Source organism: Homalodisca vitripennis, chromosome 2 (assembly GCF_021130785.1).
Source record: "Homalodisca vitripennis isolate AUS2020 chromosome 2, UT_GWSS_2.1, whole genome shotgun sequence".
NCBI lineage: Eukaryota > Metazoa > Arthropoda > Insecta > Hemiptera > Cicadellidae > Homalodisca > Homalodisca vitripennis.
Window position 1 is genome coordinate 99,871,826 of NC_060208.1, and position 27,520 is coordinate 99,899,345.

General features: G+C 31.9%; 2 protein-coding genes across 4 annotated transcripts in view; both read right to left on the bottom strand.

Annotated features, from left to right (window-relative positions):
* Nucleotides 1–3,376: 3,376 nt before the first annotated feature.
* LOC124354432 (nucleolar protein 12-like) lies at nucleotides 3,377–13,028 on the bottom strand. The gene is given in 4 exon segments (XM_046804877.1): nucleotides 3,377–3,573; nucleotides 5,870–5,975; nucleotides 12,798–12,838; nucleotides 12,840–13,028. Coding segments are annotated over 4 exon segments (387 nt in total). The 5' UTR covers nucleotides 12,909–13,028; the 3' UTR covers nucleotides 3,377–3,402.
* A 5,981-nt stretch (nucleotides 13,029–19,009) lies between these two features.
* Nucleotides 19,010–27,520, bottom strand: part of LOC124354433 — a 103,975-nt gene continuing 95,464 nt past the window's right edge. For all 3 annotated transcript variants that reach the window (XM_046804878.1, XM_046804880.1, XM_046804879.1), the window contains 2 exons: nucleotides 26,627–26,771; nucleotides 19,010–24,736 (listed from right to left, as the gene is read on the bottom strand). In XM_046804878.1, the coding sequence (XP_046660834.1) occupies nucleotides 24,320–24,736; nucleotides 26,627–26,771 (562 nt within the window). In that variant the 3' untranslated portion in view covers nucleotides 19,010–24,319. The remainder of the gene's footprint in view (nucleotides 24,737–26,626; nucleotides 26,772–27,520) is intronic.

Below are 27,520 nucleotides of genomic sequence, written 5' to 3' on the forward strand. Positions count from 1 at the left end.
CAGAAACAATTTCAGGTCGTTAGCCATGAGGATAATAGGCATGAGGAAACAAAATTGTTTGATTTGAGTACTCATTTTTTGTAATAAACCAAATCTTCAACGATTCTTAAATTAAAATAAAGGTGCTTAGAGAATGAAATGAAAAATGCCTTTATTTAAGTGGCAGTCAAGCCCTCTCTCTCTACCACTAAACGTTCTAGAAACTGACAAGGATTTTACACCTATACTTATACAGTTTTTAATATAATAACACTTTATTCCTATTAATCAATTTGAGAATAAAATTCCATTTGAATACATTTACATATTTTAAGTATCTAAACCTTCCTTCTTTATTAAAGAGAGGGTATCACTTTCTAGTCTGGCCAGGGGTACAAGTCATCTTAGCTACACCACTGGCACAGAATATGCATTAGAATTAACACAAACAAATATTACACGTACAATCTTATGGAATCTGCTTGTAACAGTTTTGTACATGCATCAGAAGTTTATAGTAGGTAATAATAATAATAATAATAATAATCTCTTTATTGCATTTTTCTATAGTAGGTACAGTATCCAAGTGCTTTTGCTGGATCTTACAAGGAAAAATAATTGTCATTTAATGCAAATCTTAAATTGCAGCAAAGGATGGGCTCCTTAGGGAATAAAAAACGATACTAGAATAAAAAAATGTTGTAAAAATAAACAAAAAATGCATTGATACAAAGAATTTTCAAATTAAGTCACATCACCTTCTCCCATTGGATTGAAAAAAGCTAAATTAGTTTTCAAACATTCTTAAGTTGCACTGAAACTACAGTGACGATTTACATGGACTTTAAACTCAATTGTTAGGTATACGACTATTTATAAGTGCCTTTAAGAAGCATGTTACTTTTAGAAGCTTGTTTATCCCAGAGGTTAAGTGGGACATTTGTTTTTTAAAGGTGACTCACATTCAAACTTCAAAACTAATTTCAGAAGTTTGGAGTATCCAGGAGCACAGAGCCCTAGCTCTTGGCCCAAAGACATACGAGGTGTGTCCAAAAAGTATCCGACCTTGACGTCTGGCATGAACTGACGGTTACTCGGCGGCAAACGGCTATCTGGTCCCCTTCAAAGTACTCCCCTCCACAAGCCACTACCTTATTCCAACGCTCCTCCCACTTCCGGAAACACTCCTTAAATTCATTTTTGCGGAATGGCTAACAGGTCCTTTGTCGCCATTTTGTTTTATTTGTTCAACCTCGTCAAATCTTTTTCCTTTCAAAGGAATTTTTAATTTCAGAAATAGCCAGAAGTCACAAGGAGCTATGTCAGGACTGTAGGGAGGCTGTCGTAGTTGGTTGATGTTGTGTTTGACCAAAAAAACGCTGAATAAGATTTGAGGAATGAGCTGAAGCGTTGTCATGGTGCAGGATCCAGTCACGGCTTGCCCACAGTTCAGGTCGTTTCTTTCGCACTCCATCTCGTAGCCGCCTTAGGACCTCAAGATAATACTCCTTATTCTCTGTCTGGTCTCTTGAAGCATATTCGTGATGAACAACGCCGTCCTAGTAAAAAAAAAAACTGTCAGCATTGTCTTGACATTGCTTCGACTTTGTCTTGCTTTTTTCGGCCGTTGCTCTTCGCAAGTTTTCCACTGTGAAGATTGAGCCTTTGTTTCAGGGTCATAGCCATAAACCCATGACTCATCACCAGTAATAACTTTTTTAAATAGTCCTGGGTCACTTTTTATCAAATCCAGATTGTCCCATGCGATTTCAAGTCGACAGTTCTTTTGGTTTTCTGTCAGCAGCTGAGGAACAAATTTTGCCGAAACATGGTTCATTTTTAAATCTTCGTGTAAAATGTAACAAACTGATGATTTTGGTATTCCTAAATCTTCTTCCAGCTCTCGGACAGTCCAATCGACGGTTTTCATTTATTGCTGCACGAACACGTTCAAACATTTTCAGCCATTTTTAAACTGCCTAAACCACTCTTTTATTTGTGTATCGCCCATAGACACCATAAACTTTCCGTATCATAGTAATCGTCTCTGATGCTGAATGGCCAAGTTTTTGGCAAAATTTAGTGCAAATGCGCTGCTCAACACGTTCAGTCATATTGAAATACGACGCACACACATGGCAGTACTGTACGGAACAGAGCACTGTGATTCACTGAGTGACTGGATCGTATTCAATGCCTAATATGGGAAGGAGTAGGCTCGCCCCTCCCCTCCAATAACCGGTTCGAGACGGTCGGTTACGCTGCGGCTGCCTACTGGTCGGCGGTCATACTTTTTGGACAGACCTCGTAATGAAACTGAACCATTTGATACCGTACAACCTGAAGTTTAAGTTGAAATTCCAAGACTTGTAGGACATACAGCATACAGAGACGGTCTCTAAAACCAGAGACATGTCATGAGATGCTGTCTGAGGACTTAGTATTAGTTTTAGGGATATTTATGAACTCAGAGAAAAAAGATAACTTGTTTTTAGAGAGCCAGTGAAAAGGGACATTCTTTACACAATAAATAGTACCTTTCAGTAGCCCACTAACTGTAAGTGGAACATCTTGATAATAGAAGTACACTAAGGGTAGGACAACCTGTGACTGGAAAATACCATAATTCAACATAATCAAAACAAGACGATTTCAGGTTTACAAGCTGTGAAAACCATGCAATTACAAATCCAATTATTGTGGGGGCTCTTTAGTACTGAAGACCTCCAAGAATGGAGAATCTAGAGGCCAGGGGACCTTAAATGTGAGGTTAATGGCCAAAAGGACAACAATCAGTGGCAATTTAGAGGGAACCTACAGGTTGAGGGCATCTATGAGTTAGAAAATCCAAACTCCAGTCAGAGGCTATGTATTCCTAAAGATTGAGGAGTGGATTGAGGCCATGACAATGAAAACCATGGGATACACCAGTAGCATATGCCAGACATCTAACAGGGAGGGTATGACAATTGCTGATCAATAGCTGCAGACTTTTAAGGGGTAATAAAGTAGAAGGTTGAACTGATCCTGATGCTAAGCAATTGTGAGCTCAGTTGTTTCTCAGTCTCTTTCATATTTGTAAATTAAAATAAAGTACTATGCAGCGCTGATGAGAAAATGTGTTCCTATTTGGGCAGCTTCTCTCAATAAAATTTGTTATTACTCAATAATTAATCATAAAAGTAAAATCTAATTTTATCTTATAACATTATGAGAAATCGCACTTTAAAGTTTTGAATACCTCTCAAGGACTATGTTAAGTTATTGCCATTTTGTTTGACGGTGTAATCAAAAATAGATGAGTGAGACTAAAAAGATTTGAACATGTCACACTCAATATCCAGGAGCTTTATCTACCATCACAACTTTATCACTTTTATGCAGATGAGTGACAACTCAGGCTCCAAGATTTCTAAGAACTTGTTATGTCACCTTGTTGGAGCCAATCCAGTGGTTCTTATTCTCCAGGGCGGTAGAGGAGAGCTCCACGATGCTGACGGAATGGTTGGGCAACTCATACTCTTCTGAGTGAAGGTGTTCTAACTCGGGAATAGGTCGGTTGGTCAGTACTAGCTTCTTTATTTCCTCCTTTGCCTGTAAATCAACAAGGATGTATTTTCCAAAATGTTAAATTATATCAATGAAATAAACTAATTTTACAATTTATTAAATTTAAAAAGTTACCCCAAAATTATGTAGCACACATTTTTAATGTTCTTTAAAATAAGGGATCACTTAACCTTTTCGGACAAAACACGGGTACCATCTGCTAGTGGACGAATCACAGGTACTGCACAACTTTCGTACTACATCTCATTTCACTGATGTATGGAATTAGTTAGGAGGGTACTACTGACTCTGCATTGTGCTGCTATCTTTCGGGAATAGTTTGAATTACTTGAAACAATAATGCAGCCATTTTTTCGCAGTACATTTACTGGTTTGTTGACGAGCAACAAAAGTTCCAGCTGAGTGAATTGTCTGCAGATGTAAACCAACTAGTCAAGCCACTGTGAATCGGACTCTTAGTGAAGGAAACAGGATTTTTCCGGACATTTGCCATCGTTCAGTGAAACAAGAAATCAGTAACACTACGTTTCGAGATCTGCAATCTGATCTCTTCTTCAGGTAAAGAACTAACCTAATACATAATATTACAAACTAGGTTAAAATAAATAAATCATACCAAAGCGTTGTGGCACGCCTAAGTCAGGAATCACAACCACCATGTTGTTTGTCAACTTCATTAATTCTAAAAACATGCACTTAATAAAAACTATACACAACACTAATCATTAAAACTGAACTACGGAATACAGGTCACAATACGTCTCTTGTAAAAACTCGTAGTACTTTTATTGTTGATTTCAACGTAATTCAAATTTGTTTTAGTTTTTAATCTATTGTAAATATAAGGGTTAAATTCAATTAAATAATGTAATTAGGTTTAGACCTGCTTTTCACGTGATAACACGTAACATTTATTAATTTGGATTGAGTTGCTAGGTTATAATGTTGAAAATTGTACTAAATGTGTGAACTATTCACTAGACAACGATTTAACATCCTGTGATGAAAAGACCGATTTTCCTCCACCTGATCCAGTAAGCCTACATATAACAATAGTGATTTGTTAAAATGTTATTTTTTGCAGTTAATTGGAATAGAAATAATATTACAAAACAAAAGAGATAAGTTAGATACACATATATTCAATAAAACAAATATGACTTGATGCATCAACATCTTTAAAATATACATTAAACCTGGGATTTTGGTTTAAATAGGGACAGATGATACATAATTAAAAAACTAAACTATTTAAGTTTTTGTACCACTCATTTTGCTCCGTAGCCCCACACATGAGAAAATGTTGAATTCTAAAATTTAAAAAAAATGGAAAGTGCAGTAACAAGATACTCTTGTTTAAATAGAATTTAATGCACAATTTAATAAAAATCAGATTCTTATTTAACAAAACTCAGGGGTTTTCACCAAATATTTAACAACAGAGACCTTATATTTATTTTTAAATGAATCTATTCTACAATCAAATATATCTGGTATCAGTTTGCAAGTAAATGTTTTTGGTAAATGTAAAAAAAGGCTTGGTGACCTCTAAAACGTATTTACCTTTATGATGAAGAACTTTACTAATATTGTTATTGTGTGATGTTGACATTCAGGTAGACATCTTTGAAGAGTTAGTTTCTACTACTTGTAAAGGTAGTAGCACTACTTTTCTACTTAGAAGATAGAAAAAAAATTTAAAAACCGATTGCTCAATCAAACCTCTATGTCTACTATAGTATTTTATAATTGTTAATGGGTTGTCAGCTAGTAATGTTAGAGCAACAGCAGTTCACTGCCATATATTGACAAGACTGCAAGAATGGTGTACATGGTGATGTAAATAATTAAATCTGCATCTGGATTTTGATACATTAGTTTATGTAAAAGTTATAGTAATTTTACATATTTTATAATAGTAAATAATTTTTTCACCATATAAAAAACTAACTAATAATAAAACATGCTTGACAATGTTGAAAAATAAAAAAAAACAATTTTTTCTGTTTTCAGAGGATTGATGAATTTTATGTTTTGTTTTCTATACACATTCATTTGTAAACATCCTGTTAAAAATCTTTGAAATATCACTTTCTATTTTTTTACTTCCTGTAAGCTTTATTACAGATTAAGAAGTAAACAGATTCCTGTAATATGTTATCTTCAGAAATCTCAATTCAAATGGAACTTAAAAAAATTAATATTATTTTTTTTTAAGAAAATTGCACACTAGGGGCAAATAAAGAAATTTATATTCAGAAGGCTTAAGCCAAAAATGTCATGCCAGGCTCCTTACTTCTTTTAAAAACTAAAACCTCACCTCTTTCTTTATACGCTTTTTTTCTTCTTTCAGCCATTGTTTTAGCTCTTCTTGTGCCTTCCTTTTTCTGCCCAATTTCCGTCTATGAAATCCAGTTAAAAAATCCCTGGTAAAAACAAAGATAATTAAAAGAAATTGTCATTCTTTAAAAATAAATTAATTTCTAAATACAAATTAAGGTGTATTGAACTTGTTTTGAGATCACTGATGTATATCTGCTTCTCTGTATTTTCCACTAAAGACATATTTTAGTGCACTACGTTATAAAATCACCACTTGGTGGGTCATATCTGGCTAATTAACACAATCACTACTTTACACGTTAAATTAATTAATGAAAAGAAAAACTGATGTTGCAACTAGCGTCTGTTAGATTAGATTTCATTGGTCATCAATCGCCCTTGGACCACAAGATCTAGGAGGTATGTAAAAGCAATACTCCCTTAGACCTGAAAACTTCCACGACAAATAGACGTGGTACTCAGGTTGGTTTGACACAACATCAGTGATTACTGATGATACAAGATCAATGATAACAAATCACCTGTTCTCAAAAAGAAGAAGAAGAAACGTTTTTTATTGCTGTTTACTTCGACTATACAATATCAAAATAATTAAGTGACAAAAGATAGTAGGTGACTGTTACCTACAATAATTCAACATCGGTTAGTTTACTTGATACTCCACACAGATCCCCATGGTTCTGATACTGATCTTTAGAACTTTTTATACCTGAATTGGAAAACCCATGTGGAGATTCCCCTAAACAGCCCAACTGGTAAAACTCTTGTCTTCTAAAATGTCTAGTTTTATTTGATGAAATGAAATATGCCTTTATTCAAGAGGCGGAGTTAGGGCTATTTAGCCCTCTCTGCATTTGATTGTGCAGATGGAAATTTAACATCTGTACTGTACCTTTAACACACAGCTAGCCCCAACGAGAAGTTATTCTCATACTTAACCACCTTCCAGGTGTGCAAACCATTAACTACTGTGTGGTGCAAACCATTAATCTATGGTGAACAATAATTGTTTTTGTGCTACACCTCAGCAAAGACCAGATAAAGCCATTGCTACTGAGTAGTATAATTATAACGTACTGTAGACTGCATCTGTGCTGTTTGATGCGATCACCATGTGTTTTGCAACAGTTTTGTATTATATGAACAGCAATCAATGTTTTCTGTGCAGGGCAACCCGGCATTGCACTTAATGTCTATATTTGTCATATTTTATTGAAATAACAGTAGCCATTAATGTATCTAAACTAAAGTACGGTAAAGTCAACTGACCAACAATGCTGAATTTTCTGGTTCTTTACAAAAATTTAAAGTGAATGTATTTTGCAGGAGCTTAGATATTGCTCAAATTACCAGATGTTTTGACAGCATGGTCAACATTCATTTAATCTTTTTAACCCCAAATTACTTTACAGAAAAAAGTGACGAACTATTTTTTCAGCCAGGAAGTTTTGTCAGAAGTATGAGGATGATGTTTTACATGCGTTAGAGACACAAATAGTGAGCTTCAGAAATATTGCTTCAAATGACAAAAAAAAGAGAAATGAAAAAAGTTAAAAGTTAGCCTCATTATAATGGTAGAAAACATTACTATATCAAGCATCCTTCCTGACTCTCCCAGTTATGCCAGTATCAGCTGAAAGGTTCGTGATTACCAAAATGTCTTAAAAACTCCTACAATTTTTCGAATACACATTTTTCAGATCACTTCATTACAAATTTGCATACGTTAAATGTAGGGTTTAAAAAAAATCTGTTAATTTTTATTTTGGAAATGTCATACTCGTTCGGAACAACGTTTTTAATCTTATTTTAACATTTCTGCTCAAAGTGATCAAGACTTATGTGAGAAACACGATGACCAATCCCTGGCTGAGTACTTTAGGAGTTTTGAACATAGAAAAAGTGGACTTGAAAAAGTTAGCTGAAAAATATTTCAATTATAAGAAAAGAACAGGTTTTAAATAGACATAAATAACCATCACCTACTTCATTATTACTTACATTAACTATTTGTTTCCTGTATCTTATGTTTTCTAAATTATATAACGCATAAATAAATCTTGATGTTAAATAACGTCTTTTAATGTTTTCTCTTCCTTCTTACAGAATCTATGCATACTGCAATTGTACATAATATATAATATGTTTGCACAACTTCAACGCATATATAACATCATGAGAACAAATGTAACCCAACAAGGATGCATATAGGCTACACATAGAAAGATACAGGCAGGTCAGAAGAGGTGGTGGGGGCTACTGGAACAGACAGGAGAGATGCATTTCACTACGCAGCGGGGAGGGGGGAAGGCACTCTGTCTAGCTATGCCACTGTTCACAGCCACCAAAAAAATCATGCAACGAAGCCTATAGCACAGATGTAGAACAGGGAGGGAGATAGCTCAGCACGAGAAAGTAGCTCTACTTTAGACTATCTCCTGCTGAGAGTGGATTTTTGAAGTTCTTTAGGCCTTTCCTCACTTTTATTTAATTATTATTATTACTAACCCAGTAACTTTGCATTCTATAAATCAACAATCCGGAAAAAAATATGAGAATTATAGTAAAAACTACTATTTAGTTTATGAAACCAACTACTTGTCACATCTACTCTAGGGTTTGTTTACCACCCTATTCAAGAGCTAACTGTTCAAACCGAGGGCCTATCACCCTATCCGAGAGCTAATCGCGAGCTAAATGTCCTATCTAATATTTTACCCAAGAGGATTTTCCCCTTAACCCTTTGGATACTAACTTTTGGATATCCGGACGTTTAGAGAAATGAAAATGTCCTGTTAATGGACGCACCTGTAACTGACAAGAAATACTAATGTCCGATTAACTGGACATGTACTTCTTTAGTCAAATTGATCATATTTTGTACTGGTCTAATCAAAAGATATATGTAATCCTAATTTATGTTTAGATTAATGTAATTATTTTCTTATGTTTATATATATACAGGGTGTAACTGAAATACACCGACAAACTTCAGGAGGTTGTTCCTGAGGTCAAAACAAACCAAAAAGTTCCTATAAATGTATGTCCTAAAATGCATCGTTTTCCGTCTGTCCGTCTGTTTGTGTTTATTACATTAAATTTTTTTTTAAACAACCATTAAAGGTACAAAGTTAAACTTTTCAACATATGCTAATCTAGTAAAGATTGTCAATTTAAAAAAAAATTGAAAATTTTTACTCAACCAAATTCAAAATGGCGGCTAGTTAAAATCTTTGATGGTGAATTTCTCAAAAACTACTTCCTGTATAAAAAATTTACTAGAATATAAAAAAAATATAAATTTATTTATAAAACGAACGGTACCTCATTTTTTGAAATCGCTCAAGAAATAAAAAAGTTTTGGCATTTTTCTTAACCTAGTAACATATCACATTTACAAGTTTTTTTTCTTGTTTCAAAAGTTCATGTAAGTATTTAGGCAGTATAAAAATAAAACAGTTCAAAGGTGCTGCCGAAGCCCGCGCTGATGGCCGGAGGCACTCGCATTTTGGGTGGCTGAGTGTGATCAAGAATAAAAACAAGTTTTGTGTGTTTTTTCAATAAAGAGTTTAGTTTTAGTTTGGTAATGTTTGTTTTTATTAAATTTTTGTGTTTGGAGAAATGTAGAGCTAAACACGGAAGTACAACAAAGCGACGCACCAGCTGAATGGGCGGCGAGACTCTGCAATCACGTTATCTACTAGACCGCTCGACTTTGACCTCTGTCTGAGGATGGGGAGGGGTTTGCGATAAGACAATTCCTGTTTTATATTGTTCTACGCTAATCTAGTAATCAGTAGAAGCAAAATGTCAGATAATGATTCATGTCTGGGTGTGGTCGGTATAATCCCAAAGTACCCATTTTTGGTTTTTATTTGTTTCATGTAGTATTATTTTTTTGTGGTACTAAAAAATGTCTTCTTGTAAACCTAAAATTAAAAAAATGACGAAATTTAACCAATAAATAAGGAACTAGCAGGCAATAATGTAAAAAGGTTTCTTTAACATTGCACCAACATTGTATTTGCGGCTATTAACCAAATGATTTTACTTTTTTTAAATGGTGAGACTTTAATAAGCGGCCTACACATTTGGGTAAATATTAAGATCAGCGACTACCGCTCCGATCGCCGTAAGGTTTTTCGTACTAACACAGGTTAACGTAATTTCACCGAAAAAAATAGTCCCGATTATCGCTAACATATAAAAACCAGTTTTACGGCAGTACAATGTTGGCAATACAAAACACATAAATAACAAGATTTTCGACTATCAAACTAAAAACAATGGCCGACCATGGACGTTTTGATGAATTGACAGTAGCCATGTGACAAACAGGAAGGTTTCCGATTGGCCGGACGGGTCACGTGACCTATAGGACGGCTTCGATTGACCGCCAGACTGCTTGCTCTTTTAGAAAAAAAATTAACTCGAGCTTGCAAAGTCCAAGCCCAGATCATGCATGACTGCTTACACACACAACACTCAGACAGAACTAACGCAGGTTTCATTACAGGCAAAAGATAAGCGGCGCGCGTTTATTACTGATAAGATAAGACGAGTTTATACTAGAATTAGTACATGGACTACTACCCTACGAACTAATAACATCAAAAAAACGAATAAATGCATTGTCAGTCAGGTTTTTTTTAATTTTTATTTTTTTTTTCCAAAAATTTTTTTTTTGGGGGGGGGGAGTAAACGGCTACGGCGATAATCGTGACTATTTTTTTTTTTCGGTGAAATTACGTTAACCTGTGTTAGAATGCAAAAAATTACGGTGATCGGAGCGGTAGTCGCTGAGCTTAAGATTTACCCACATTTGTTATTTAAACGTCATTATCAAATGATTCTGTATATTATCCAACTTCGATACTATGTATGATCGTACAACAAGAATTATTATACATTACTACAAAAAAAGTTAACAGTAGCATTAAAATAACAAAACCAACTTTTACCTGGGCCACATGTTAGATACTTTTCAATACTTACAGCCTGCCTGATAGCTGTGAGTAACCGCTTTTGTGAAATGGAAGGAAGGATTCTTACCCGACAGGCGCACTTCTCTGCGGTATAAACAATTACAAAGATAGTCAACTAGAAAGTCTGGTGATATTACACTTCTCAAGCTCTATGACTGTTCTCGAAGAACTTTCAATCTATATTCATCGCCATTTTCAAAATCTAAAAAAATAGATATTATACTCGTTGTTTATTGTTTACGTTAGACGTTATTATAATTTATCAATACGTCGAAGATGTTTAATTAAATAAATTGTAATATCAAACTATTAATTTGATGGAAACAATTGATGAAAATAATAGAATAATGAGTGTAGGCCGCTTATTAAAGTCTACCTGTTTAAATTAATTTGAACAATATTGTTATTAAACTTAAATACATTAAAAAGAGAGGTAGCAATAATTAATTGTAAATATCAACAATTAGAATGGGTAATTATCATATTAACCGCCGGGGCGGAAAAATACGAGTTTTGCGTTCTTAACTTATTGGAATCGTCCTATATAAAAAAAAGTATAAGGTTTGATGGGGTGGAAATGAGAAATAACGAAGTTCTAGAAAATAAAAAATTAAATAACTTTCCAGTAATATCTCCATGTTCTACATCCACGTCTAGCGTCACGTGACCTTTTGTGGCCAATGATTGAACCTCGTGATGACGTCATCGGTTGCGCCGCCATCTTTGCAAACGTAAATGAGAAATTACAGAAATGAGCAGAATTTTGTTCAAAATTAATAATGTTTTTCTTAATTTCGAGAAAAAAAATTAATTACGAGTGCCTCCGGCCATCAGCGCGGGCTTCGGCAGCACCTTAGGTGCTGCCCCGCGCTGATGTCAATAAAAGAAAAACATCCCTCGAGATAGTACCTATCAGTAAAATATAAAATTCTAGAGGGGCTGATCAAAAATATAAATTGAAATGTAATGCAAAGGCAATTATGTAAAGTTTAAAAACTAAATAAATCATGAAAAACTCAAATATATAGATGGATATTAACAGAGAAACACTTACCATTAGTGTGTTGGCGGATATAGCTAAACAGCAGCAACAAAAAAGTGGTCTATCACAACGAAACGACACAGTCTCCCGGTTTAAAAACACCACTCGACCGCACGACGAACAAATACACTCATTTTTAAAAATGCCCTGTTCTATTAAAAAAGAGATAATTTCGTTTCGGTCAAAACGTAAGCTCTTTACGTGCCCTACGAAACACTCCGACACACACAATTCACTAGGGTTGGTTGAACTAGTGGATGGTTGATTCATCATTGTAAACTCACTCACTCAATCCGACCTACTGAACACGATATCTTGTGTAGAACTGACCTATGCCCCGGACAACTCAGATAACAGGTATGCTATCAGGCTGCTATCAGTCCCGGCCGCAGATAATATTCAAGTAAACAGATTATCCAGACACAGCACACAAACTGAACATTAAAACATTAGAAACTTTACCACTTATCAATATACCCCCTAAAATCATGTTATTTGTCATTTGCACCCCCTAGTACTATATATATTTTTTGTTCAGGAGGGTGAGCAGAATACGTTGGTAACGTCAAATTCGTGATTTGCCGCCCCGGCGTTTAATCTTACTGGTACCTTAGAATGTTTATGTATGACAGGTACATATTACTAACTGAAAATTTGAGGGTACTTCGGTACACTGATTCAATTGCGATGGTGGCCACTTGCTATACTGTAGCATTTTCCTTGTTCCTAGATGAGATAGTCCTAGTGGTTTTGTATTTGTAACTAATGTAAACACAATTACTAAACCTATGGGTTGAAAGTCAGATTACTGTAACCTAACATAATTTGCAGTTTTATATCAAATTACTATAGCCTATTAATACTATTACTGTACTTACTTTCTAGCGTTTTCGTTGAACACTATACTTAATTTAGTTTTTTCTGTTTATAGGCTTGTGGCGTTTTGCGACACGTTTCTCTTCGACTCCTTCATCTCCAGAATCCATCATTTAGGTTATGTTTATCTTGTACTGCGTAGATATAAAACTGAACATGCATGCGACGTGACTCATAACCTGATATGGTTCACTTGTTTGGATCTGGACAGGATCATGCCCATGCGGTTGATTCTTTTTTTTCTAGTTTGTCGTTATAACAGGCTAGAAAAATAAAAATATGCAGCTGCGCAGTTGTCCTTTTTCGGTTGCCTTCTCAATATTTAAAAGTTATACATTTGTGTTATATGAATATATAAGTTGTGTTATATAAGATAGGGTTATATTACCCCTAACCACATCAAGAAAAGTTACTGAGAAGGATATTAAGAAGAATATAGCTAAACAGTAGAAATCCAAATAATAAGGCAAACTTCAAAAGGGTAGTTCAACATCTGAAAATATTATTGTATACTTTAAAAAACTAGTGGTTTGAAGAGTACACCCAGTCTCTCACCGCAACTGAAGCTACATATATAATATAAGTACATAATTTGATAATAATAAAACGAAAAAGGAACTGCTAGTAAAATTATATTATTTAAATATTGCACAATTACATTATAACAATAATTTTATAACTTTGCAAGAAAATTCATTAAATAAATTGTTTTATCTAATGTTTTTCTAATCAGCATTGCAGTTAGACAATTTGTTTTCTACGTTATTAATTACCTATAGAATAAGGCAGTGCATTTACGGCACTGGCTCTGAAGAAGCACACTAAACGATTTAGAAATAATGAATATATATGTGAATATTTACAATGGATACTTATATCTGAAAAAGTGAACGAAACCTTCAGAAAAGTTTATTGCATTATTATAAAATATATTTTATTGAAGTTTTAAAACTATAATTAAAATTACAAAACGTGCCTTGAGTCATATCCATAATTAGTTTCTTTTAGCATATTTTCGTCAGCAGTTGATTTAGTTAATGAACTGATAGTTCAAAACTGTTTGAGTTGTAAAACGTTGAAATGTTGCATTATTAGTCTTACTTCCACGTAACGTAGTGCAAGAAATAACACTTTTAAAACATGTAGAACACGAGAATCAATAAAATTATTGTTTAAAAACAATACAGATTATATTATAATTTGTTATTGAAATGACAAGAACTATTTTTATTTTTTCCTGCCGAATTTATATTAAATAAAAAAGAGATGTACTATATACGGTATATATATATATATATATATATATATATATATATATACATATACATACATAAGTACATATATATATATTATTTTTGAATATACTCGTACATTAAAATGATTTCATCAGGATGTTCTATTAACATTTTACCATTTTAAGATTGTGTAATGCATCGTTTTCGAAGAAGGATTTCTCTTGTCTGAAACACCAAATAAATTAAATTGTTTGTTAAAACCAGGATTAGCACAAGCAAGCATGCATTATTGTTAACAGAATGCAATTTTGTAATAACATTCGTATATTATATCATATTGCTAGACTGCGATCACACATAATTGCTTATATTGTATACTGTAGTTAAAAAAGTATTAGTATACTGTATAACGAATTCGCTATCAAAAAGCATAGTAGTGGTGTGTGATCACCCTCGCATTACCAGACATTGAAACTCTTGGTAGCTCAATGTGTTTACATTGTACAGTATAGCTAGAACAGTGTTGGTATTCAAATAATAAAATGTAATGTTCAGAAATAAAATCACCCAAACTTTTCAACTTGTTACAATTAAAAGTAGATCAGTGTAAGTAAAATGTAATTAGATTTCAAGAAATAAATGTTATAGCCAAATATTGGAAGTTTATTAATATCAGTTTTGTTAACCAATAATTCAGAGTTTCTTTAAAAACAAAAAATAATAATATGAACTAAAGCAGGAGTAAACTTTATTAATAGTATTTCTGTTCGAATACTAATTGAAGGTAAAAGAGAAGGTCTTAATAGTACATGGAGTTTTTGTTAATTATTATGTTTTTGTATAGAGAACAAAGGTAATTCGTTAAAATTAAAAAAAAGAAAATACGTACAGCTACGGTCTCACAAAGGGCGTAAATGAAAAACCGTGTGAAAGCTCATATGTATTTAAAATACAATACGTTAGTAAAATTTACAGCTATGTATACAGCCAAACTTTTCACACATGACACAATATTTAGAGTGCTACAAAAATTGAAATGAGAACAAGTTACCGTAATTATTTATTTTTCTATTGTAATAAGTCTACAGGCATATACTCTCAATTAATTACTGTTAGTAATAAAACATTGATTTATTCAACGTGGCTTATGGACAAAAACTAGTTATTAATTTTGCTGTATACTTGTCCCTTACTGCTTAGATTACGGAGTAAGTACACAGATCTTTAACATTGAATTCATTCTTCGGCGGCAATTGATCAACCTTCAAACTGTATACACATTGGAATAGCGATTCTTACCGTATTTAGATGGCTATTCTTCTCGTGTTTAAACGACGAAACAACTGTAAAAAGGACGTTTACGCTGAAAATTGGCCATATTTTTAGTCTATTTATATTGTTCATTTATTTGTTTATCGGGGTGGTAGTATGTAAATTTAATATTACCACAGTGTAATCTTAAAAATTACGCCAAATAGTGCTATCGATAGTAAGCCTTAAATGCTATACTGAAAAATGTTCTTATAATAATGACATTTACCCACGGCTTTGCCCGCAATTTCTCTGCAACATTCCACGTGTTTGATTAAATAGCCCCCAAAAATTCTCTTAAACTGTAGTGGAGGAACCCCAAAATCAAAGTCTGTAGCTTTCTTAATGTTAAAATCGTAGGATGTGCGTAATACAAAACAGGGGCCATATTGAAAACCTTTTGTAAATTAAAAGCTTCTAAGATCTGAGTTTTCTTGCAAATTCATATTACATAAAACAGTTAGGTTATTTATTATATTCTTTTTAGTTATAATAAACCAAGTAGAGTTAAAATTGTATTAGGTTGTTTAATTATTTTATATGGATATTTTTATAATATCATAAAATATGATACAATTTGAAACTAACATGTTATTGTGCTAATCAGTCGCAAACGTGTAAGTAATAGTTATTTATAGACTGAGCCTTTCATGTAATTTCTATGTTTCAGCTGATTCCAACACTTTTTTTTCTCTAATTGTTAGCTCTAGGCTAGTAGGCTTCGGGAAATCCCATGCCGCCTCAATGTACTATTTGTTTCTTGACGTAGGAGCCTTGTAAGGATCTAGGTTATCTTCTCGCTAAGGGTCCATCAGGCTTCCTAGGTTGAAGCACCTTATCTAGGTTACATTTAAGTTACCAATATGCAGATAGTTACTTTGTTTTAAATACATTTCTTAATTGAGTTCATAAATTTAAGTAATTCTTTAAAAAATCTCTAAATCGTTTGACTGGAGAATTTTAGTTAAGTTTTGAACATTCATCCCATACTTATTCTTTATTAATTTTAAACCTTGGCTTCTAGCTTGGTCATATGCAGGGCACGTAAAAAAAGATATGTTCCAAAGTTTCACTATGACCTAAAAGTACATCTCAGACATAGTGGAGTGAAATACTGACCAATAGTATATAGGTTTTTATTTATATTGGCGTGACCAAATCTTAGTCTTAGAATGTTGATTTCCCATCTTTTCATTTCAACATTTTTGAACCATGTATATTTTGGTATCGTTACAACAACCTCTTTATACCACCGAGCTTTATCTACTCCTAGAAACAGATCGTTAGTTTTTGAGAAGTATAATAAATTGTTCTATTTTAGTGCCATCTTTGATTGCCTCTTTTGCTAATTTGTCAGCTTTTTCATTACCTGAAATACCTATGTGACTTGGAATCCACTGCAGGACAATATTTTTCCCCCCCCCACCCCCCCCCCCCCCCACCCCCCCCCCCCCCCACCCCCCCCCCCCCCCACCCCCCCCCCCCCCCACCCCCCCCCCCCCCCACCCCCCCCCATTGTCACTTTAATTTTTGCTCATTTCGTCCTATGACAAGGTTCTAACTGCATTTAGGCATATTTTATATAAAATCATACAGCGTAAAACAATTTTTTCATAAAAACTAAATGAAATTTTGCACTATAACTATATTAGATAATGAGTAAAGTTTTGTTAAATTATATTCATAATGAACAAAATTCTAGCATTTTTTGAATTTTCAAAACTTGTTTCCTCTAAAATTTTGAGTTGGACCAGATAGAACCTTGTCAAACCCAAGGTAGCGATATGGCTGAACCATGAGCACTTATATAGTCAACCATTGGAGGATTAAACCTTTATATGATGAAAACAGTAGAGATTAAAAGGCAATCCAAAATGGCATGTCAATGAGGTTAGTAAATAAGACAAGTCATCAGAATTCACTAAGTACATCAGTTAGTAGTGGTTACTATAGATAAACCGCTCGAAAAGAAACCTGTACAGAAGCAAATATATGATCAGGAGGGCCCTCCTTCGGCGGAGGGTTGTGGTGGGGATTGGGACCTTCTTGTCTCTGTTTATCAGCTGTGTGGATTGTGTCTCGCTCCTACAGTTTTGTTTACACTGCAGCTACTTTACCTGCTCTATATTATATTTTTGTATGTAGGCCTATACAAATGTCGCTGTCTAAGCGTAAAATATTAATTGAACAGATTAATATAGCCATAGACTTATCCAGGGAGCTTGCATTTTGTGTGAGGTTAGCCACTCAGTGGCAGTGGTCATTAGAGATTTGTCATTCGGTCTGGACCCGTTCACCTTAAATGTTTCATTAACTTTTTCTTGCCTACTGAATAAATTTGATATTTTTTCGAATCATATATTATTTTTTATATTTTACACTAGGTCCCAGAAATCAATCAGTCATTCCTTCCGTTCACTGCTAACCGATTAAGAATAAAACCGTAATCATATAACTCAACGGGGGGGAATAGGGAGCCTGGGTATTATGAAAAAAGTGGTGGGAAGTTAATTGGTTGGATATAAAATATCTTGTTATTTATAAAAATAAATTATTTTCAAACGGGCAATGTGTCTGTTTAATTTTTAGTAATTTATTTAAAACATTTGTAAGGGAATAACTTTACTTATGATAAATCAAGGGCGTATTAATCAACAAAATCCATTAATTTTAAGTATTAACATTTAAAGTATTTAGTATAATGTATCTGGTAACTTACATCTAAATTTTTTTAATCAGTTGTAATAGATGTATTTACATTTACTAGATTTCTGAAACAATACATTTATTGTTATATCATTCATTTTATCTATCCATTCACTACGATGTGCTTTTTATTCCTCTATTCGAACACTTTATCTACAGGCGGATCCTTTCGTTCACTTGGTTGTTCATTATGTTCGGTTAACACGATGACCGGTATAACACGCTCTAGTGGGAAGGCTTAGTAACTCTGTACTGACCGGTTCAACTGAACGAATTGCAGCAGTGAACGAGATCAACTGAGCCAGATCAGTCAGATGACCCGATAGAGCTAATGCCAAGCAGTGGTGGGGATACTGGGAGAGGGCGGCAGAGGTGGGTTGGGATTTACCCCCCACCCTACGTGAACTCAAATCACCCAGAGTCTTTTTGTAAGCGGTTTACCTATAGTCCTAGTTGTTGAATTGTGCTGTGAACAGCTGTTTCAGTGGTACAGTTATTCTGTCAGGAATGCAACAAAAGAAAGCATTTTACACAGAACAACCCATTTTAAAACATATTTCTCTTACAATAGCCAGCCAGCATTTCTTTTTATATACTAACTGTAGTGTGGAGGGAGATTCCTATGTTAAAGGCTTTCAAATAAACTATTAAAGAATATGTCCTTCAAACTGAAATTCTTTTGATGGTCTTTGTGCGAATTTACCAGAAAATAATTAAGAGGTTGAATATCATACTTCACCTAGTTTTAGGTATATGTCACTAGTTTTAGTGCATTTATCATTATTTAGTGTTTTCATATTTTGACAAGCCTTATAACAGTGTAATGTTAATTTCTTCCTGGTGTCACATCTTCGAATTACATTAATTTATATAATGTTGTTTATCGAAATCATTAATAAAATTTGTTTAACTGTTCATTTTATATTGACTGTGCTGAAGGGGAAAGAAATTAGAACATCAGGTAAGTAATAATACTGTAATTGGTAATTATTTATCAATTGACAATAAAATAACAAAGGCACTAGAATATACAAAAGTATTTACACAAAAATATAAACAAACAACATATTATACAAAACAGTTAGTTTGACAATAACTATTATAAATATGAAAATAATGATACAAAATTATACAAGCGATTGGGATGAATTGAGAAGAGATTATTACTTAACAATTACAATGATCACAATAATGTGTCTTTCAAAGATTTGTTTAAAAAAATCACAACCATTTAAAAGTCTGTTACAAAAATTAATGTTACAACTTCTGAATGTTCTTAGGAAATCCTTTTATAATAACTAACTCATAAAAATACAAGCAACCCTCTTACATTTTATGTATTTAAAAAAATTTGTATTCTGTCGATAGCCCACTGAACACATATCACGGAATGGTTCCGAGATAAGTTCACAGCTTCTGTAATATTTTGTTCAACTTTATTATGCACTTAATTATATGTATGTAGAAAAATTAAATTCAAATACTGCACTATGTGTATACAACAAGATATACAATATCATTTGTTTTCTAAGATGAAGAGTTTTCAGCACTGTGTATATGAAAGATTGATATTTTACCTAATGGAACCTTTTGCTATATTATCGTGGGTGTAACAAAACCACATAGCAAAATAGTTTTATAGTATGATTTATTATTTTATTAGATAAAAAGTGTCAAAATGTAAAATTTTAGATTTTTTTCATGATAATATTATTCAAGCTTTGTTATTTTATTTTAGTTAAAAAAACTCCTTTCATATCATTTCTACGGTAGATTTAGTAAGTGCAAATGTTCGAGACTTCTTAAAGAAAATTACATATCATAAAATAACACATTAAAATTGGTTCGAGATGTTTTGCAGTCACATTTTGCTGGAAAATTAAAGATTTTATTTGTATATATTTATATTAAATATTAAAACTGTGTCAACATAAATTACATTTTGGTAAATTTTAAGCAACTCTTTCCAATTTACCATTTTAAATTAAATCTGTCAAGTAGATCAGAACTATTAATGGCCCTGTAGTTAGTCAGTTTTATACAATAATGGTAATTATAAAATGAATAGTTAATTGTTCTTTTTGGATGTATTTTACTTGAATGATTTTGATTAGCCTGTTACTTATCATACAATGTAATATTCATGTTATGCAGTTAAATTATATTGATTTAATTATTTTTTTCCATCATTGAAATCAAACTACAAAGAACAAACTTTGCACTTAATTGAATATGAAACTGCTACAGAACACCATTTGTACCATTAAGGGTGTTAAGTCACAATACAAAAAAAAATTAAAATCTATATTATGATATAACACTCAAAATAGTGAAAAAGTGTTATGTCCAATTTTAGAAGCTTTAAATAATTGGATACTTATTCAGTACCCAAAGTAACATAATTTATATCTTTTCAATTTTATCATGCTGATAGAAGTATGTGACATCCATAAAAATACAGTAACAACCACTAAAATATAACTAAATATTTATGAAATTTGTTTACACTTCAAGTAAATTTCAAAATTGAAACAATTAGATCAACTCAAAATTTTAGGTTTTTAAGTGAAATTGTTTTTGAAATTGGACAAGAAATGTGAAGCCCTAGAAATGATATAGGAACAGTAAATAAGACTGATTACATTATTTAATAGTATATTATTCAACTTTATAGTATATTAATTTAAAATGATTGAAATAACTATATTATATGTAAATCAAATGTCATAAATAATATATATATACATATATGTATATAATAATATATGTACATAATAATAAATGTATATATATATACTTTATTGAAATTTATATAAAAGAGGAATAATGATGATATAGACATTTACAAGATTAATTTGTTCAAACAGCAATTAATTACTTGTATAAAAAGGCTGTAAGGCTAAAAATTTAAATTTTTACAGTATAAAAACTTTAAAAATGTATCAAAAAGTACCATATATATGCTATATAAATGACATAAAAATTTGTAAAAATTACGAAGAATATAAGTGCACATATATAAAAGTGAGCAATCCATTTACAATAAGGTTGAGCTTTAATAGTTGTAGAAAATAGTAATAAGCTAGAAAGTTTTGATAAAGACATTATTCCCCACTCAGTCTGTATGGCAAAGATTTCAGATGTATTGTACCATATTTAATACAAATGATCTATAAGAAATAAACAATAATATTTAAACATTAATACAACCATTTTCATTTTATAGAACATAATATATATCAATTACTATATAACTGTATTATTTAACTATGTATGATTAACTATCATAACATCTAAATAAATCAATTAAATCACTGAATGAAGATGCTATTTTTTTAAAATATTTTTTAGTATTTAATTAATTTTTGAAATAAATAAATATATAACTAAATCAATTAAACCCTCCCAACACTGTGCATTTCCACCTCTACTCTTTTAACTATTTTCAACTTTTAGGAGGAAATGATCTAAATTAATACAATAGTTATGAGTAACTGTACAACATTACATTGCAGTTTTCCTCCATAAAACAATGTTACATTTTTATTGAATTTTTTATTATTCGTTGCAGACTTTATCAAGTGTTGTAATTTGAATGTGAAACTTATAAGAGTTCACCTTTATGGGTTTTACAAAAATTTCTTACATGTTTCATAATTAGGCATTTTTATTTTTTGTTAAATGACCGGAATAGTGCACCCAGCATGTTGTTTGATACTAAACAAACGAGCACAGCACTTGTCAATCTACTGCTGAAAGCTTACTTTCTTACTGATATTCTAGCTGAGTGTATCACTGTGTACGTATGATGATGTTATTTAGTAGTAATGATGAATCTATTCTACATTTAATTATTGGCATGCTTTCACTTCTCAGTGATGAGTTACTGCAGGGGATAGTGCACTCGTCGCAGGGTTATGGTTTGGTAATCAGTACAGCTGGCTCTTAACATGTATTGTTGTTACACACCTTTTTTCAGCATAAGATTATACGTTAAAATGTACAACTTATTTGTTCATTATTACCTTCATCATTATTTTTAGTAAAAAAGGAATGTTTTATACAAGAATTAGTATTTGGTATAAAAACATTCTGTACAATTTACATTGCATTAGTTTTTAGTCCCATGACAAAAAAACTTTTCTCTATTATCACAATTTTGTCTATTTGATCCATGTAAATTATATGGAAATAAAAAGGCACACATTTATGTTTCTATAATGTAGCTTGAATGCTATGAAATTTAAAATTATATTCTGCCAACATCAAAATGACATAAAAAAATGTTTAAAGACTACAAAAGGAACACAATTTCATTCAGTTCTAATTTCCAGTGGCGAACAAGTAAACAGAATGTGGAACACAAGACTAAGTTCTATATGATTAGCATCAACAGTGCACTGAGGGTAAATAGTAGATTAAATTAAAATAGATCAATATAATCTTATGCTGCCTCTTGCAATAGACAATTACAAGAATTGTGAAGTGTAAAGAAAGTACATCACTTCTCTTCATAAAAAACTGTTTTACAACTCGATATTGTAACTAATGTATGACTAGCATTTGTGATATATATTTATATATACATTTTACACTTTGGTAGTGTTCAAGCAACTAAATACAAAATTGATACAAAATACAGTAATATACAACGGCACTATATACAAAGTGTTGTACTCTGTGAAAATGACGGAAACTCAGATTTGTACCTTAAATTAATTATATTGCTAAATTATACTTTATGAAAATAAAGCAGAAAGAACACAAAGGAAAACATGGAATAACATTTTTACTTCTCTTGACTATCTGGAGTTCTCATTTCTTTAAATGTTTTTAGGCTAAGAGATGTTAGCATTATTAGATGCTCATTGTGATGTTCTGTTAATATTTTACTACTATTTTATTTTTCAAACTGTAAAAATGTGAATACAAACTAAAGTTACAAATATCGTCTGCAATGGAAATATAATATTCTGAAACCAATAACGTTACAAATTGTCTGTTATTTATATCTAGAACATCCAACTGATCATGCTTATTGATTTTTTGAAATTGTTTAAATGAATAAGTTAGAAACTTTAAGTGAATTATGGTGATAATGATACGCAAGGCAAAAAACGTTGATATAATGTACTAAATGACTATTTTAAAACACTTATTTTTCTTGCCATCATCAGCAGAAACAAAAAATAAAGATCTTGATAATTAATATTACTGTAAAAATATTTCAAGACAAGAAAACAACCTATAAACTGTTGGCTGGTTAAATTCAATATATACTAAATTCAGTCATACAAAATACTGAATTGAATTCATTCATGTATCGTTTAATTCCCAGTGATCAAACTAAAGTAAGCTAAATAATGATTAGCTAATTCAAGTACATTTAATAACCTGTTAAAACACTAACAATTATTATTATAATGATATAGAGTGTGTTTAAACTGATTTGAAGAAATACTTAGAATTCATTTGGAATACTTATTTCTGAAGAGCCATCATATCAATATGACTTCAAGCAATCAACCAGGACCAAACTCACAAAATGTAGAGCATAGACAATGCTACTGTGACAGACTTCTTCTAAAATACTTTTAATTCTTTGAACAAACTATAATTAAGAAGTATAAATTGCTTCATCAAGTTTTATAACTTATTATTTTGTAACATGTGTAAACACACACAAAGAATTCAATAATTCTTCTAACAAAGAATACAAATAGAAATTACAATAGTATGTTATACTTTGCATGTTACTAAAGATTAACTTTAGTAATTTTTTTAATAATTTTTAATCGAAATATTGTGAATTAACAATATTAAAATATACTTTCATGTGGTTTATAGTTTATACTATATTTTCTTCCAGTAATAGTACTATTATTAAATGTTTCTTTTGTGGAGAAAATATAAATCAACTCAAACCCAATTTATACTTAATATTAGTCTTTGTTTATTTCATATCTTAAGTTAAAACTGAATCGTATAGATTTTATTTGATATTAAGAAAATGGAGCAAAATTATTTTATCTAATCAATTTTGTCTCTAAACTGAATTAGCACAACTTGAAATGTATATCAGTGGTCTAGTACATCATATGATATTTATTAATATTTTGTATTATAAAATAATCTGTTATTTGCCAAGTGTATCAATCAATAAGTTGCTTACAATTTACATAAAATGTATTACTTGATAATTGGAAACTAGTTGAGAACAATTAAATGTCCACTTAACGACTAGAAATTAAAATTACAAAACGGATGAGACATCATAACTCTGTTGTGATCTCATCCTGCGGTCGGAAACCTAGTTGGAAAAAGTCATCATCGAACTCCGAGTAACTTGGTTCTGGTTCTGATGCTGTCCATTCGGCGAGTATTGTGTAGTTGGTGGGATTGAACTCCCAGGAGGGGTTGAAGTCCACTCCCGAATCCAGTAGGGAGTTCTGGTTGAGAGCGACGGCCGGCGAACGATCCTCTCGTTTCTCGTACTTGGCGTCGAACGCACTGATTGCCAACTGCTGCATGTTGGGCGATGGTGAGGAGGGAGTACCTGTAGAAGATGAGTCTGTGTGGGAGGGTGGCTTGTGGGTGGGAGTGAAAGTAGTAAGAGTGGGAGGGTACGGAGAGGGAGGAGAAGGGTGCGTCTGTACTGGCACCTGCAGGAAGTTCACCAGCTGAGCAACCTGCAATAGAAGACTGCTTTAGTCTTCCATGTCATCAAACAGATATCCAAAGCATTATATAGTTTACCTAACTGTTTATGTTCTAACTATTCTATCCTGTTAGTTATGTAACATTCATTACATCACATATGCTTTTAAGAGTCCTTAACTTATGACTGCATTATGATGATACAATATTTGAAGAGATTAATATAAGGCAAACCAAACTATCCATCAATTGCTAAAATATTGTTATCAATGTAAAAAAAGATTCTATAATCTATTTTTCAGCTTAACACCAAAAACATCTAAATTTGATACAATAGTTACATCAGAATTGGGTTTGAAATGTTACAGATAAAACATCCCAGTTGAATGTCTATGAAGGCAGTAGTGACACAACCGTTAGTTTTGGTTATATAATTAGGTATGTCTCATTTTAAAGATTACTCATCCAGACGCTGTTGAGTTTTTCTTGTAAAGTATGTTCTATAAGTCAAAAAATAAAGTAATAAAAGTTAAATTGATTTTTCTGGATAACCAATAATACTATGAATACAACGAATGTTGTATGTATGCGAATCATATCTTTAAAACATCTTCCACAACTCTACAACCAAAAAAATGGAGTAAAAGTGTTTGAGGTTAACATTATTCTTATGATGTTAAAATCTAAGTGGGTGCCAGTACAATATCTTCATTATAAAATGTTATGCAAATAAAAATTAAAACATGATGCTTTTAGGTTTGATATAATATGTTGTCTGACTGCAAACAAATTTTACTGATCAAATATTCTTGAAAAGGACCACTGTCACAGGTATCATCAATTGACAACATAAACTTAAAATGAGCTACCTGCTACTTAACATATTTCACCTTCATAATATATGACAGTCACAAAATTTTAAATTGGGAGAGAGTAACACAGGATTATTTAGACAATTTTAAATTAATTTTCAAACCATAACAACTCTTTATTGTAAAAAACAGATTATAAGATTCAGGGTGGAGATAAATGTGGTATCATTATGTGTTGAATAATCAATTATAGCTATAACTAATTTTAATCTTATTTTTCAAACAATGATGGAAATTAATATATTGAGGTTAAAGCTATTAAATATTTACTAAAAACTTTTATTGGAGGGAGTACACCTTTGAGGTGTGTTGGTATGCAATGGTATTTCTCTTATAAAAATGGTTTATTTTAGATTTCCTTACATGTTTTGGTACAGATGCAACTTGATTTTACACCACAATAATGCGTAGTCAATCCAAAATTCACAGTTTGTTTATAGTGTAAATTATCTTATTTACTGTTTTTATTTGTTAAAATAATAAAATGTATTACCCTATCTGGATGATTTGAGGAGAGAACATGTTTTTTCCTAATTAAAATTAAAGAAAAGCATAGCCAAAGAATTATGATAGTATAAATTGTAAATGGAATGGATGGTATGCAAAAATACAAATTTTTATTTGTTCACTATAACGTGCACTAATACATATTAGTTCCCTAACAAATTATGTAATTTTCTGTATTACAGAATAAGTGTGAAAGTTCCAGAGCATACAATGACGTGAAGCTGAGCATACAAGACAATTTGCTAACAGGCAATTTTATAAACATGTTTCAATGAAAATGTAACCTATACATATTAAAATTAATACCACTTATAAATTTATGTACATTTTTATCACTAACTATATAAATATAACTATCAATATGTAACTAAAAAAGTCAATTCAATAAAACATATGAATTAAAACTAAATGTATTAAATTCTTGTTTATTTTCTACTACCAACCTATATTAATATATTTTAATATTAAAAACCTAGCTATGATCTCTCAGCCAGAGTATTTTTGAAGGTATGGAATAACAATGGCAATGTAGTGAACAGTTACCTGGTTCGGATTGTGTTTCTTGTATCTCCTTAGTACTCTTTCCCCCCAGGCCAATAGTGTCTCCCAGTCCGGAGGAGGGGGTCCCAGTCTCTCCTCCCGCCTGTTGAGCAGGATTAGAATCCTGGACAGATCCTTCAGGACTGGCCTGGAACAGATAATACTCTGTAACTAAATTTGTTACATAAACATTTGTACTGTAGTACAATATTTGCAGAGAATCCAAATTGTGAAAATTTCTATCTGAAAACAACATTCTAATATCACTGGTAAGCTAAGGAATCTCTGTCACCTCAGTAACTACACAGAGACAGATTCTAATATAGTGACAGAAATGTAGCAAATGTTAAATACTGTGTATTAAATTCAATATAAAATACCCAAAAAGATAACCACTATATTTAACTTCAGTCTTCTGATTTACACTGCATCAAGACTTTGATTATACAATTATAAATTAGTCACCCATTTAACATCTATTGAGTGAAAAATGCTCTCCACGTCAAAATCAAAGTATTTCAAGAATTTAACTTTGTAAGCACTGTTCCGACAAGGTGTGGACTAGAAGAATTTGATATTGAGTTATAACATTGGTCTCATAAGTCTAAAATATAAGATGCATATTATTTTAATATTAAAAAGATAATGTTGAAATAAAACAAAAATAATAAATTCTATTTTTAACCAGTGGTACTGTTGTGAGTGCATATGTTCTTTAACCCATTATCAAGTCCACTGGGTTTACCTGAACTAATAAATTGACAGTACATGGGTCTTACAAATATTCCATACATTGGCACTGGTTTTTAAGTAGATTGGCTATTTATACCTGCATTCATTATTTATCTGTATATAATACAAATGGCAAATCCTTGGACTATGGTATAATATAAATAA